At 41.2% G+C, this 15,294-nt stretch overlaps 1 protein-coding gene across 1 annotated transcript in view; it reads right to left on the bottom strand.

The window, feature by feature from the left end:
• Positions 1–12,296: 12,296 nt before the first annotated feature.
• The window catches only part of PRPF18 (pre-mRNA processing factor 18), a 45,471-nt gene continuing 42,473 nt past the window's right edge, over positions 12,297–15,294 (bottom strand). The window contains exon 10 of the mRNA XM_057731245.1: positions 12,297–12,723. Coding sequence (XP_057587228.1) covers positions 12,643–12,723 — 81 coding nt within the window. The 3' untranslated portion in view covers positions 12,297–12,642. The remainder of the gene's footprint in view (positions 12,724–15,294) is intronic.

Genomic DNA, 15,294 nt, shown 5'->3' with positions numbered 1-15,294 from the left:
TGGGAAGCCAATCTGAGCCAGGAGAGCTGGAGGCAGACACGTTCTCATTCCCCCTCAGGCAGGAACTGCAAATTCGGCTGCCTGTTCAATCAGGAGGCTGAGACCACGCCAAGTATTTTAACAGAAAGGATTGAATATCAAGGATTGTTAACCAGATAGTGAAGAGGTGACAGGAAAAGGGGGACACTGAGATATCACAGACATGACAACCACAGGAAGCAGCCACCACCCTTAGGGCTGGGAAATAAAGACAAGGGACTCTAAAGACCTAGGAGCTGGAAAGAGGCACCCTGTAGAGCTGGGAGTCAAACCTCGGAGATCTGGACGCTGCGCAGCTGGTACCAGTGCTTCAGGAACTTGGCGGGGCCCCGGGGAGTTGGGATTCAAATGTCTGAAGAGAGGCGCTGGCGGATGATGCTGCGACCTTTGGGTGGCAAGATGAAGCTGGTTGTACAAAAGTGTAGAAAACCTGTGAGCTGGGACCCGCTCCTCCAGGAATGAACTGTCACTGTTGGGCTGCAGATGCGCAGCTGGGCCATCACCGTTGGGGACAGGAAGCAAACATCGAGGAGCTGGCCCCTTCTCCAGGTTCCCATCGCCCATGTGCCCCCCGATTGGTAGAATCTAACAAAAAACCAGTCAGCAAAGGAGAAATGTGGTTTGCAGTCTCATCCCAAAGAAGGGTGGCAGGTGTGGCAGGAGAGACTGTTGGTCAAAAAATTTTTTATAAAGAACAAAAAACACATGTACCATGTCAGTATAATGTCAGTTACTGCTCTAAAAGGAACCGTGGTAGTAACAGGTGGAAGCATATCGAGATACCTTCCCCCCAAATGATGAAATCATCACTGTGCATTTGCTCAGGTATCTTTCACAACCATAGGGATATTCCAGAGTTTAATCCTCTCCAAGTCATTTCTAAGTCTAACGGAGGTTTGGGAGTAACACAGAGAGGAACAAGAGCTACGAGCCTCTGTCCAACAGAGTGACAAGCATCTCCACTACAGGCCAGACCTCTGTCTGCTCTAAAACCTGGTTGTCTCTGAACTGCCTTTAACATTTGATTTGTGGCTTTTCTGCAGTTCAACTGACCTGGTGCCAAGATCCAGAGAGTTCATTCACGTGAATGCTGTTATACATATGTGTATCTTATTAGAATGTGGCAAAGTCAGGACTTACTCCAGTCGGGAGAGACGGGACCTCAGAGCACCAGGACACACCTGCTACACGCCTCAATGGTTTCAAAAGCCGAGAAATCTGAGTAACGTATATACTGCATAGGGACTGAATTCAGCAGAATATATGGAAACAATTGCAGGAGCTTACCTGATACTGTTCTCATAGCACGTGAGGCCCAGAGGAAGGCAGCTGTGATGGTTAATTTTATGGGTTTACTTGACTAGGACATGGGGCGCCCAGATGTCTGGTTAAACCTTACTCTGGGTGTGTCTGCGAGGGTGTTTCTGGACGAGATGAACATCTGAATCGGTGAACTGAGTAAAGGAGATTGCTCTCCCCAATGTGGGTGGGCCTCATCCGATCTGTTGAGGGCCTGAGTAGAACAAGAGGTGGGGTAAGGGAGAATCTGCTCCATCCCCCTGACTGTGGAGCTGTGACACTGGTACTCTCCTTCCCTCAAACTGGGACTTCCCATCGGCTCTCCTGGGTCTCAAGCCTGCACTCAGACTGGAATTTATACCACTGGCTCTCCTGTTCGCAGACAGCAGACCATGGCACTTCTCAGCCTGCAGAACCACAGGAATCAACTCCACATGTGAAGTCTCTTAACGGGTCTATTTCTCTGGAGAACCCTGACTAATGCAGTGGTCCAAGGTTTGTACAATGATCCCATGATGCCATTAAAGAACTGAGTGACTCCACCAGCTTTAGCCATGTATCTCCCACTGTCAAGACTGCAGGATGGCTGCAAAGCATTGAAGCATCATGACCACTTTTTTAGGAAAGAAGAGAGAAAGGGCAACTAAGTCTCTCTCTCTCTTTTTTTTTAAGAAAAGCAATAGCTTTCCTGTAAGTCCAGAACCTGTCACACAACCAACTCGAACTTCAGAGGGTCCCAGGACAGCAAGGAGCTTCAACTGTGCACACTGTAACTCTGCACAAAGTAGTAAAGGAGAGGAGGAGGACAAAAACAGAGTAAGCAGCGGGCAGTGTCTACACCATGCATATATGGCATATAAACTTGCAGACCTAAAGAAGAAAAATAAAAACCAAGTCAATGAAATAATCTCATAAAACTATGAAGTTTAACAAAAATACAAAAACTCACACGATTTCCTCTTCTCTCAAATCCCATACTCAGGCACGCCACTATGAAAAGATTACATTAAGATTCACATGATTTGATTTTTAGAAAATCTATCTGGCAAAGATAGCTAACAAATGTTATGTCGATATCCGAGCTAGTTACAAGGTTATTTCCCCTATGCATAGAAAACCCAGCATAAAGGCAAGCCACAGGGCAAGAGAAGTTATATATCTAACATAGGACTCACAACCAAAATTCATAAGGAACCATAAGTCAGTAAGAAAACGGCTGGGAAGTCAATAGGAAAAAGTGGACAAAAATAAAATCTTGAACAGAAACTTCACAAAAGTTAAAATACAAATGGCCATTAAGTATATATGAAAAATGCTCAACTCTATTTGTCCTTAGCAAAATGCAAATTAAAACCACAATGTGAGACCATGTTAACCCACCAGAAGAGCTTAAGTGGAAATGACAGAGCACATACCGGGGGAGGGGGGGCTAGGATGTGGAGCACCGGGACCCCTTCAATCCTGCACGTGGACTGGAAACTGGCACAAGCCCACTGGAATACTCTTAGGTGGTACCTTCTGAGTACCCGCACACCCTGTGCCCCATAAATATCTCAACTTCATATATACCCTACAGACATTTATATTCACCAGAAAAACACACACACATCATTCATACCCAAACTGCAAACAACTTAGTCTATCAAGAGTAGAATGGGAGACAGCAATGAGAATGAAAGAACCACGACTGCACACAAGGATGAATATCAGAAAATGTAAGCTGCGACAAAGAAATGAAATGTATAACTGACCTCATCTATAAACGGGCAAATTAAAAAACAGGCAAACTAACTCATTGAGAGAATGACGACTAGTGGGTACTGGGTTTCTTTTTGGGGTGATGAAAGTGTTCTATGTTTAGATTGTGCTGCTGACTGCACAACTCTGTGAATATTCTAAAGACTGCTGTACGCTTTAAATGGGTGACTCTTGTGGTATGCACATCGCATATCAATAGTTTTCTTTTTTTAATCACGACAGTAGAAGTCAGGACCATGGCTCTGACTAGAGAGAGGCATGAAGAGCTTTGTGGGGCATTAATAACGTTATCTTTCCTGACTCAGATGCTAGTTACTTTGGGAGACATTCACTTTGCAAACGTTATCCTGACCCTTCTGATTTGTACACTTTTCTGTACATGTTACATTTCAATTAAAAAAAAATTTACAATAAAGGAAATGTAATGCAGCCCTGAGTCTTGCAAAATAATCTTCGAAGGGCTAAACAAACCCTCAGCAGATAACTGATTAACAATACTAGACTCTTGGTATCTCTGCCTCAACCCTAGCCCATACTTTAAACAACCTCTTATTCATCATCTTATTTATTCTTGCTGTACACAATGTACAGCCAGCCCAAGGTAGTACCTATCTTTTTTTTTAATATTAGATTTATTGTCATCAATTTTGACCTTTTTTTTTTTTAAGTTTTTTTTTAATTTTTTTAGCTGTGTTGGGTCTTTGTTGCTACACACAGGCTTTCTCTAGTTGCAGCGAGCAGGGGCTACACTTTGCAGCACGCAGGCCTCTCATTGCCATGGCTTCTCTTGTTGCAGAGCATGGGCTCTAGGCACGAGGGCTTCAGTAGTTGCGGCACGTGGGCTCAGTAGTTGCGGCGCGCAGGCTCTAGAGTGCAGGCACAGTAGTTGTGGCGCGCCGGCTAGTTGCTCTGCGGCATGTGGGATCTTCCTGGACCAAGGCTCAAACTGGTGTCGCCTGCATTGGCAGGCAGATTCTTAACCACTGCACCACCGACAGTATCTCTTTACTGCCAATTTTCTTACAGAAGGATTATATGAGGCTTGTCCCGCTGCTGCTTCTCTCTATGGGCAAGTCTCCCCATTTGAAACCTAAGAATTATTACTTCAAAAGTATTTAACACGTGAAGTACTCAAGGTTTTCTAATCTGCCAAATTTCCCATTAACCTTGAGAGTTAAGTTCTCTCTTTGTATTAAAAACATAAAAAAGTAGAGCCCTGAATTCATCCACCAGGTCATTTGCTTCCATAACTCTGATAATTCCTTCTAATCCATGGTTTTCACAACACATTAATGAGTTGTAAGCCACTTTAGAGGGTCACAACCAGCATATTTCTTTTTAAAGAAACACAACAGAAAAGAAAACATAAGAAGGAAAGAAATCATAAAGATCAGAGCAGAAATAAATGAAAAAGAAAGGAAAGAAACCATAAGAAAAATAAATAAAACTAAAAGCTGGTTCTTTGAGAAGATTAACAAAATTGATAAATCATTAGCCAGACTCATCAAGAAAAAAAGGGAGAAGGTGCAAATCAACAGAATTAGAAATGAAAAAGGAGAAGTTACAACAGACACCTCAGAAATACAAAACATCATGAGAGACTACTACAAGCAACTACATGCCAATCAATTGGATAACCTGGAAGAAATGGATACATTCTTAGAAAAATACAATCTTCCAAGACTGAACCAGGAAGAAATAGAAACCATGAACAGACCAATCACAAGTACGGAAATTGAGGCAGTGATTAAAAATCTCCCAACACACAAAAGCCCAGGACCAGATGGGTTCATGGGCGAATTCTATCAAACATTTCGAGAAGAGTTAACACCTATCCTTCTCAAACTCTTCCAAAATATTGCAGAAGGCGGAGCACTCCCAAACTCATTCTACGAGGCCACCATCACCCTGATACCAAAACCAGGCAAAGATGTCACAAAAAAAGAAAACTACAGACCAATATCACTGATGAATATAGATGCAAAAATCCTCAACAAAATACGAGCTAACAGACTGCAACAGCACATTAAAAAAATCATACACCATGATCAAGTGGGGTTTATCCCTGGGATGCAAGGATTCTTCAATATACGCAAATCAATCAACGTGATACATCATATCAACAACTTGAAGGATAAAAACCATATGATCATTTCAATAGATGCAGAAAAAGCTTTTGACAAAGTTCAACATCCATTTATGATAAAAACTCTCCAGAAAATGGGCATAGAAGGAAATTACCTCAACATAATAAAAGCCATATATGAAAAACCAAAAGCCAACATCGTTCTCAATGGGGAAAAACTGGAAGAATTCCCTCTAAGAACAGGAACAACACAAGGGTGTCCACTCTCACCACTATTATTCAACATAGTTTTGGAAGTTTTAGCCACAGCAATCAGAGAAGAAAAAGAAATCAAAGGAATCCAAATTGGAAAAGAAGAAGTAAAATTGTCACTCTTTCCAGATGACATGATATTATATATAGAAAACCCTAAAGATTCTACCAGAAAACTGCTAGCACTAATTGATGAGTTTAGTAAAGTAGCAGGACACAAAATTAAGGCACAGAAATCTCTTGCATTCCTATACACGAACAACGGAAGAGCAGAAAGAGAAATTAAGGAAACTCTCCCATTCACCATTGCAACCAAAAGAATCAAATACCTAGGAAGAAACCTGCCTAAGGAGGCAAAAGATCTGTATGCAGAAAACTTTAAGACACTGATGAAAGAAATCAAAGACGACACAAACAGATGGAAGGATATACCATGTTCCTGGATTGGAAGAATCAACATCGTGAAAATGACTGTACTACCCAAAGCAATTTACAGATTCAATGCAATCCCCATCAAATTACCAATGGCATTTTTCACGGAACTAGAGCAAGAAATCTTACGATTTGTATGGAAACTCAAAAGACCCCAAATAGCCAAAGCAATCTTGAGAAGGAAAAATGGAGTTGGTGGAATCAGGCTTCCTGACTTTAAACTATACTACAAGGCCATAGTGATCAAGACAGTATGGTACTGGCACAAAAATAGAAAGGAAGATCAATGGAATAGAATAGAGAACTCAGAAGTAAGCCCAAACACATATGGGCACCTTATCTTTGACAAAGGAGGCACGAATATACAATGGAAAAAAGACAGCCTCTTCAATAAGTGGTGCTGGGAAAATTGGACAGCAACATGTAAAAGAATGAAATTAGAACACTTCCTAACACCATACACAAAAATAAACTCCAAATGGATTAAAGACCTACATATAAGGCCAGACACTATAAAACTCCTAGAGGAAAACATAGGCAGAACACTCTTTGACATACATCAAAGCAACATCCTTTTTGACCCACCTCCTAGAATCAGGGAAATAAAATCAAGAATAAATGAATGGGACCTCATGAAACTTAAAAGCTTTTGCACAGTGAAAGAAACCATAAACAAGACTAAAAGGCAACCCTCAGAATGGGAAAAAATAATTGCCTATGAAACAACGGACAAAGGATTAACCTCCAAAATATACAAGCAGCTCATGAAGCTTCATACCAAAAAAGCTAATAACCCAATCCACAAATGGGCAGAAGACCTAAATAGACATTTCTCCAAAGAAGACATACAGATGGCCAACAAACACATGAAAAGATGCTCAACATCACTCATCATCAGAGAAATGAAAGTCAAAGCCACAATGAGGTATCACCTCACACCAGTCAGAATGGCCATCATCACAAAGTCTGGAAACCACAAATGTTGGAGAGGGTGTGGAGAAAAGGGAACTCTCCTGCACTGTTGGTGGGACTGTAAGTTGGTACAGCCACTATGGAAAACAATTTGGAGGTTCCTTCAAAAACTACAAATAGAACTTCCATATGATCCAGTAATCCCACTCCTGGGCATATACCCAAAGAAAACCATAATCCCAAAAGAAACTTGTACCATAATGTTTATTGCAGCACTCTTTACAATAGCCAGGACATGGAAGCAACCTAAATGCCCATCAACAAATGAATGGATACAGAAGATGTGGCATATATATACAATGGAATATTACTCAGCTATAAAAAGGGACGAGATGGAGCTATATGTAATGAGGTGGATAGAACTACAATCTGTCATACAGAGTGAAGTAAGTCAGAAAGAGAAGGACAAATATTGTATGCTAACTCACATATACGGAATCTAAAAATGGTACTGATGAACTCAGTGACAAGAACAAGGATGCAGATACAGAGAATGGACTGGAGAACTCGAGGTATGGGAGGGGGCGGGGGGTGAAGGGGAAACTGAGACGAAGCGAGAGAGTAGCACAGACATATATATACTACCAACTGTAAAACAGTCAGTGGGAAGTTGTTGTATAACAAAGGGAGTCCAACTCGAGGATGGATGATGCCTTAGAGGACTGGGGCAGGGAGGGTGGGGGGGACTCGAGGGTGGGGGAGTCAAGGAAGGGAGGGAATACGGGGATATGTGTATAAAAACAGATGATTGAACCTGGTGTACCCCGAAAAAAATAAAAAAATTTAAAAAAAAAAAAGAAAAAAGAAAACATAAGAAAGTAACGCACAAGGTATGGTCAGCACTTTTGTTACATATGCATGTATGCCGGTAATACTGGGTCTCCATGCATTTGTCATCGCTGACCATGAGTTGTGGTCAAAATGCTTCAGAGCTACAACTTTAATCCTCCTACTTCAGAGGATGGCAGAATCTCGAAACCAGGCTCTGACAACACTCAGGTTCACAGTGTCTCCTAAGTCCCAAGGGAAGGGCGGTTGGAGCAAAGGCAGTTTGGTTTTGGCTAGTTGTAAAATCTGGGTGTTCAAAGGGCAAGGAGAGTCGACTGTGCACATGACCGGACTGTGGTGGCAGGAAGCTCGGTGAGTGCACCTGTGATCACCAATGACACTCAAAAAGCAGCTCGAACCTTCTTAGCTACCCTCTGTGGTCAGGGTATGTGTTCACCCTGAATGCTGTGAGAAGGCGGACGATTTTTTCAAAGCTGGTGCTTAAGGACAGAGAAGAGAGACTAAACAAAAGGAAATGGCCTAGATACACAGAGTAACCATTGCCATCAACACAGGGATTCATTTGGGCAAGTTGTATAAGAGTTTGCAGAAAAATAATAATCAATGCTTTCAAAATAAACTGTTTTGGTAAATGTAAAAAACATTTGCTTTTTAACGAGCATGGTTCCAAAACATGGAATGGGGTCGGCTCACACCACAGCTGCGCCACCGCCACCAACCACACTGCGTTTCCCCGAGTTAGTCCACGGCACCAGAACTTATTTTTAAATTTCAAAAGATTTTAAGGTTACTGTTAACCACTCCGGTACCAGTGTGTAGTTATAACTCAGCCAATCCAGCCGCAGGATCTGTGATGAAAACCAGTTGCCACAACAGTGTTCCCACAGCGACCCTCCGGGGACTGGAGCTGGCCCCTCACGCTCTCGACAGCTGGGAACTCTTACGAAAACCTGCCGTGAGAAAGTGCTTTCAGTTCAAGCCTCCCAATGTGACTCCACGCCATGAATTTGTACGGGATAAAGTTATTCTTCCAGGGGTTTCATGGGCGAGGATGTGGAGGAGGGAGGCACAATCCACTAAGATGCTCTTCGAGACAGTCGCACAAAGGAAATGGCCGCATCTCAGCCTCAGCTCCCCTCTCACTGAATCTGCCCCACTGAGTTCTCCTGCCCTTTCAGGTCCTGAAGCAATAAAGGGGGTTGTTGTAGGGCTGAAAAGGAGCCAGTGACAGGAATCCCCCAAGTTCAAATCTACCAAACACCTGCTTTCAAATAAAATGACAACTGCATTTCTACAGTATTGACAGCGGTCAAATCCCAGGGCAATTTAAAGCGCTAGAGAGGGTCAGGAGATCACCAGAAGGAAAAACTTAACATTAAGAAGCCTCACTGCTACCAACTCTATTTTCTATTCCTCCAAATTCTTCCTGAGAGTTCAGTGTCTCAGCATATCCCAAATGCTATTACTAGTGACAGCTGCCCGCCTAGCTCTGGTCTCTCGGGACCGCCCCCTTCTTCCTACAACATCCGGGCCATCCTCTCTCTCCCTGCTACGTGTCAATTGTCTTTGGCCTTAGTTTTCTTTTCCTAGTTTTCCCTAAAGGCTGAAATCACAGCCAAGACCTCCAGACTGCCGCAGCCTTTTCTGCAATGCTGAAAAATACTGCTCAGTCTTTGCAGTTGGCAAGAACACTCCTAAGAAATGCAGTATTTACTTCTGAGGGAAAACCACTGTTTTACTAAATTTGAATCCAGAAAGACAAGACTCCTTTGGAAAGGAGTCTGCGCAGGTCAGGAGGAAGAAAGGGAAGAATATACTTAGTTCAGGATTGTGACTGATTTTAAAAGATAGGCCTTTGTTTTAGAAATAGTTAAACAGAAATATGTAGCATCTGCTGAACTAAAATTTTCATGATTTGGAGACCGCGAGAGGTCATTTTTTAACACACCCCCATGATATTTGCAATCCTCTAAAGATCTTTCACTTCAGGGAAACAGAAAACTTTTCTACAAAATTTACTTTTTTCAACCTGCCTCCCTCTACTCATGTCCAAAATGACTAATATTCACAGCACTGTAGAATATGTCACAAATTTTTTTTTTTAAACCATCCATCCATACTGATCCGTTTCAGAAGGTTCTGGTGTCACGTGATGCAGTTTCTTCTTTGTGTAGAATATTAACTAACAGCAAATGGGAAGACAACAGGAAATCAGCTGACTACCATGGTGTGGCCTGCTTGTGAATTTTTAAAAAAGTAATCTGGGGAGTATACATTATTTCTCCAAAGAAGACATACAGATGGCCAAAAAACACATGAAAAGATGCCCAACATCACTAATCATTAGAGAAATGCAAATCAAAACTACAATGAGGTATCACTTCACACCGGTAGGAATGGCCATCATCAAAAAATCTACAAACAATAAATGCTGGAGAGGGTGTAGAGAAAAGGGAACACTCCTACACTGTTGGTGGGAATGTAAATTGATACAGCCACAATGGAGAACAGTATGGAGGTTCCTTAAAAACCTAAAAATAGAACTACCATATGACCTGGCAATCCCACTACTGGGCATATACCCAGAGAATACCACAACTCAAAAAAACACATGCATCCGAATGTTCACTGCAGCACTATTTACAATAGCCAGGACATGGAAGCAACCTAAATGTCCATCAACAGAGGCATGGATAAAGAAGATATGGTACATATATACAATGGAATATTAGTCAGCCATAAAAAAGGATTAAATTGGGCCATTTGTAGAGAAGTGGATGGACCTACAGAGTGTCATACAGAGTGAAGTAAGTCAGAAAGAGAAAAGCAAATATTGTATAATAACTCACATATATGGAATCTAGAAAAATGGTATATATGATCTTATTTGCAAAGCAGAAAATAGAGACACAGATGTAGAAACCAAATGTATGGATACCAAGGGGGAAAGGGGCCTGGTGGGAGGAACTGGGAGACTGGGATTGACACATATACATTACTGACACTATGTATAAAACAGACAACTGATGAGCACATACTGTATACACAGGGAACTCTACCTAATGCACTGTGGCGACCTAAATGGGAGGGAAGTCCAAAAGGGAGGGGACATCTGTATGTGTGTGGCTGATTCATTCTGTTGTGCAGCAGAGGCTAACACAACATTGTAAAGCAACCATACTCCAATCGAAATTAAAATAAAAAAACAATATTTCTAAACAAGTCCTTTACAACAAGGCTACGTAATAGAAGTCTAGACTGTTGTCTTATCTTAGGAAAGTCTCTCTCTTATTTGCTCCAATAAGCTCTCTCGGTTGTAATTTAGTAAGAAACAATTTCTAAAGTGGGGTGAAGGGCAAGGAACCCTGATTCAATTTAGGACAGAGGGCCTCAGCCACCTTTGCGCAAATAACCAGTGACCACGATCAGCCAGGCACAGCCACAGACCTCACAAGTGGCCAAAACTGGCTTTCAAGGCTTCCCAAGAGGGGCCAGAATAAGTGACTGTGAATCCACCTGCATCCACTCAGCTGACTCCAGCTCCCACCACATTCTCGATCCTTCTAAACTCAGAACTGGCTGAAAGTGAGCAGCTGTAGAGCCTGGATATAGTAAATGCTTAATAAATGCTTCTACTGGTACTCCTGATGCTGCTGCCACCACCACCACCACAGCTGCTATCAGGATGTGAGGGTACACTGCCCCTGACCACACATTCAGGAAAGCTACTTTGTCTTCACTCCAAGGACAACAACAGGACACAACTGTTAGGTGCTGAGAGCTTATTTACCAGGCAGACTGCTAAGCGTTTTATTTTCCTTAAAGACAACAGTGATGCCATGAGGTATGTACAACTCTCACTACCATTTGCAGGTAAGATAAAGTGACTTGCTTTTTATACAATACATGCTCACACCCATACGTGCGTGGGCAGGGAGCTGAAATTTGAGGTGAGTTAGTTCTGACTTCGGAGCCCCCACTCCCCCTGCAAGGGTAACATTCTACTCACCCACCTGCCTCTATCCAGCAAGTCCTCTCAACTTCGAAAGCACAGTGATTCGTCACAATTATCTGGTTGTGACCCTGTGCAAGATTCAAAAGAAGTCCTCGTTTGTGTGAAATAAGACCCAGGACCTACTGTCTCCAGCAGTGACAAGAGTCCTGGCACCTTCCTCTTCTGCTGAGCGGGATGGAGCCAGGACCTGTCCACCGCAGGTCTCAGGAGGATGACACTCGCAGGCAGTCCTGTTCTAGGAAGTACCAGCAGCAGCAAAACGTCCCCCTTCTTGGCTTGACAATCCATTTCCCCACCTTGAACCTTGATGCAAGGGGGTTACTTGATTTGAACTTCTGTTGGTTTAATATACCATCTCTGTTTTCCAAACTATTTCCTGTTAATTCTATCTGTCCCAAGAGATGACCAATACTAACATTTACACTCTTTAAAAGAGAAAAGCAAGCTTTGAAATGCAAGAAAAATAACACTTTACAGTCGTAACATTTACATTCAAATCTACTGCAAGATGGCAAAAGATCAGCAACATTTAAGGACTATCAAGTTTCATTTAAAGGTTCCATGTTTTTGTTGAAAAATATAAAAATATTTTTCTATAAACACTACATAAAAGGCAATGTGAAAATTACCATATTTTACAGAAATAATTAAGTGCATCCTCAAATGTTCCTTTTTAATCCTTTAACTGCAACTTTCAGGTCTAGAGGGAAAAAGTTGTTTTAAACCCTGTCCTGTGACTTTTGTCCACACATTTAAATTACGGGGAAAAGTCTTTAGAACTTAATTCTTTGACTACTTAAAATAAAAGACACAAAAATCACTTTGCAGTCAGATGTGACACGAGAGCCAGCACAGTTCTTAAAACCAAGAGTTGCATTAGGTAGAAATCAGAAACCAGAAACTCCTTTTTCCTTCTTCCCTCATTCCTGCTGGTAAACCCAGAAGTCCGTGCCAGGCTTCCTTAAGGTTCTTGCTGATGTTTCTGGACCACACACAGATCTCACAGTGCGTTGTACTCCACGCACTTGGATGGATCTGTAGGAAAGTGCTTCTGGCAAATGGTCATTAACCTCTTCAGCCCCTAAGAAAATAAGGAAAATCACGGTTGGTCACGATATGGTTAAACTGTTCTTAATCGCCCTCCTCTGTACTCACTCCAGTTTACCAATATCCCCGTTAAAATGCAGCAGTCCCCTGCGACACCACTCAGATCAGATGTACACGGAGAAAGGTTGTGTGCACCCAGAGAAACGTACAAGATGGTCATAGCTGCACTGTTCACAAAAACAACAGTAACATCAAAAGTACCAGAAAAAACCCAAATGCCTGTCATAGGAGAATATGTGAATAAGCTTTAGTATGCTCACATAAGGAACACACTACATCAGTAAAAAAAGAATTACCTAGAACTACAATTTAGCGTTTCTCCACCAGTTTCGAATAGAGAATTAAGCCCCGCTGGCTAGCCTAAAGCATCCATTACATGTAATGAGACAGCTCCTCTCCGATGCACCCTAAAAGGGTGCTACATGTGTCCCATTCTTAGGAGAAATGAGAAAATGGGCACTCAAATCACCTTCTGTGTTCTATGGTCCAAATGAGGAACTCTGGTTGAGAACAACACATATATGAGAATCTCAGAACAATGTTAAATGTAAAAAGCAAGTGGCAAAATGCTATATACAGTATTACACCGTTTTTAAAAATTTAATTATATACAATTTTTAAAGGTTACTTTCCATTTACGGTTATTAACAAAATATTGGCTATCTTCCCCATGTTGTACAATACATCCTTGAGCCTGTCTTACACCCAACAGTTTGTACCTCCCATTCTCCCACCCCAATGATGCCTTTCTCCCGCCACCCACCAACTGGTAACCACTAGTTTGTTCTCTGTATCTGTGAGTCGGCTTCTTTTTCTGTTATATCCACTAGTTTGTTACATCTTTTAGATTCCACATATGAACAATATTATCTTTCTCTGACTCATTTCCCTTGGCATAATGCCCACAAAGTCCATCCATGTTATTACAAATGGCAAAATTTCATTCCTTTTTAGAGCTGAACAGTATCCCATTGTATATATGTACCAGCTCTTCTTTATCCATTCATCTGCTGATGGACACGTAGGTTGTTTCCATGTCTTGGCTATTGTAAATAGTTCTGCTATGAACACTGAGGTACATATATCTTTTTAAATTAGTATTTTGGGGTTTTTCTTTTTTGGATATATACCCAGAATTGGAATTGCGAGGTCATATGGTAGTTCTATTTTTAGTTTTTTGAGACACCTCCATACTGTTTTCCACAACAGCTGCACCAATTCACATCACCACCAACCAGTGTACAAGGGTTCCCTTTTCTCCACATCCTCGATGACATCTATTGTTTGTAGACTTTTTAATGATGGGCATTCTGACAGGTGTGAGGTGGTATCTCATTGTGGTTTTGATTTGCATTTCCCTGATGAGCAGCAATGTTAATCATGTTTCATGTGCCTGTTGGCCATCTGCATTTCCTCTTTGGAAAAATGCCTGTTCAGTTCTTCTGCCCATTTTTTAATTGGGCTGTTTTTTTTAATGTTGAGCTGTATGAGCTGTTAGGCATGAATCCCTTATTGGTCATATCATTTGCAAATATTTTCTCTCATTCAGTAGGCTGTCTTTTAGTTTTGTCAATGGTTTCCTTTGCTGTGCAAAAGCTTATAAGTTTAATTAGACCCCATTTGTTTATTTTTGCTTTTGTTTCCATTACTCTAAGAGACAGATTCAAAAAATACTGCTTCAGTTTATATCGAGTGTTTTGCTTATGTTTTCCTCTAGGAGTTTTATAGTATCTGGTCTTACATTTAGGTCTTTAATCCATTTTGAATTTAGTTTTTGTGTATGGTGTTAGAGAATATTTTAATTTCATTCGTTTACATGTAGCTGTTCAGTTTCCCAGCACCACTTAATGAAGAAACTGTCTTTTCTGTATATCCTTGCCTCCTTTGTCGTAAATTAATTGGCCATAAGCGCATGGGTTTATTTCTGGGTTTTCTAGCCTGTACCATTGGTCTCTGTGTCTGTTTTTGTGCCAGTACCACACTGTTTTGACGACTGCAGCTTTGTGGTATAGTCTGAAGTCAGGGAGCATGATTCCCCAAACTCTTTCCTTCTTTCTCAAGGTTGTTTTGGCTGTTCAGTGTCTTTTGTGTTTCCATACAGATTTTTTAAATCATTTGTTCTAGTTCTGTGAAAAATGCCATTGGTATTTTGGTAGGGACTGCATTAAATCTGTAGACTGCCTTGGGTAGTATGGTCATTTTAACAATACTGATTCTTCAAGTATTATACCATTTTACTACAACTCAAAAACAATTCAAAAATAATATATTGTTTAGAAACACAAACATAACATGGTGGAATTATTTTCGAAAAAGCAAGGAAATGAAGTTGTGGATAATGGTTATTTCTGGGGTAGAGGAGGAAAATACAGATTCTATGATCTTCAGAATGTACTAGTTCTTAAGCTGAGATTAAGGCCTTTAAACATTTATCTTATGCTTTGCTTCATAACTTACACGTCACGCATTCTTTTTTATGTACCAAATATTACACAATAAAAACATTTTACTGTAATCAAAAAAACTAGCACAACATTCCAAACAT

The sequence above is a fragment of the Hippopotamus amphibius genome, chromosome 4, assembly GCF_030028045.1.
Source record: "Hippopotamus amphibius kiboko isolate mHipAmp2 chromosome 4, mHipAmp2.hap2, whole genome shotgun sequence".
Taxonomy (NCBI): Eukaryota; Metazoa; Chordata; class Mammalia; order Artiodactyla; family Hippopotamidae; genus Hippopotamus; species Hippopotamus amphibius.
This window is presented reverse-complemented; position numbering and strand designations above follow the sequence as displayed.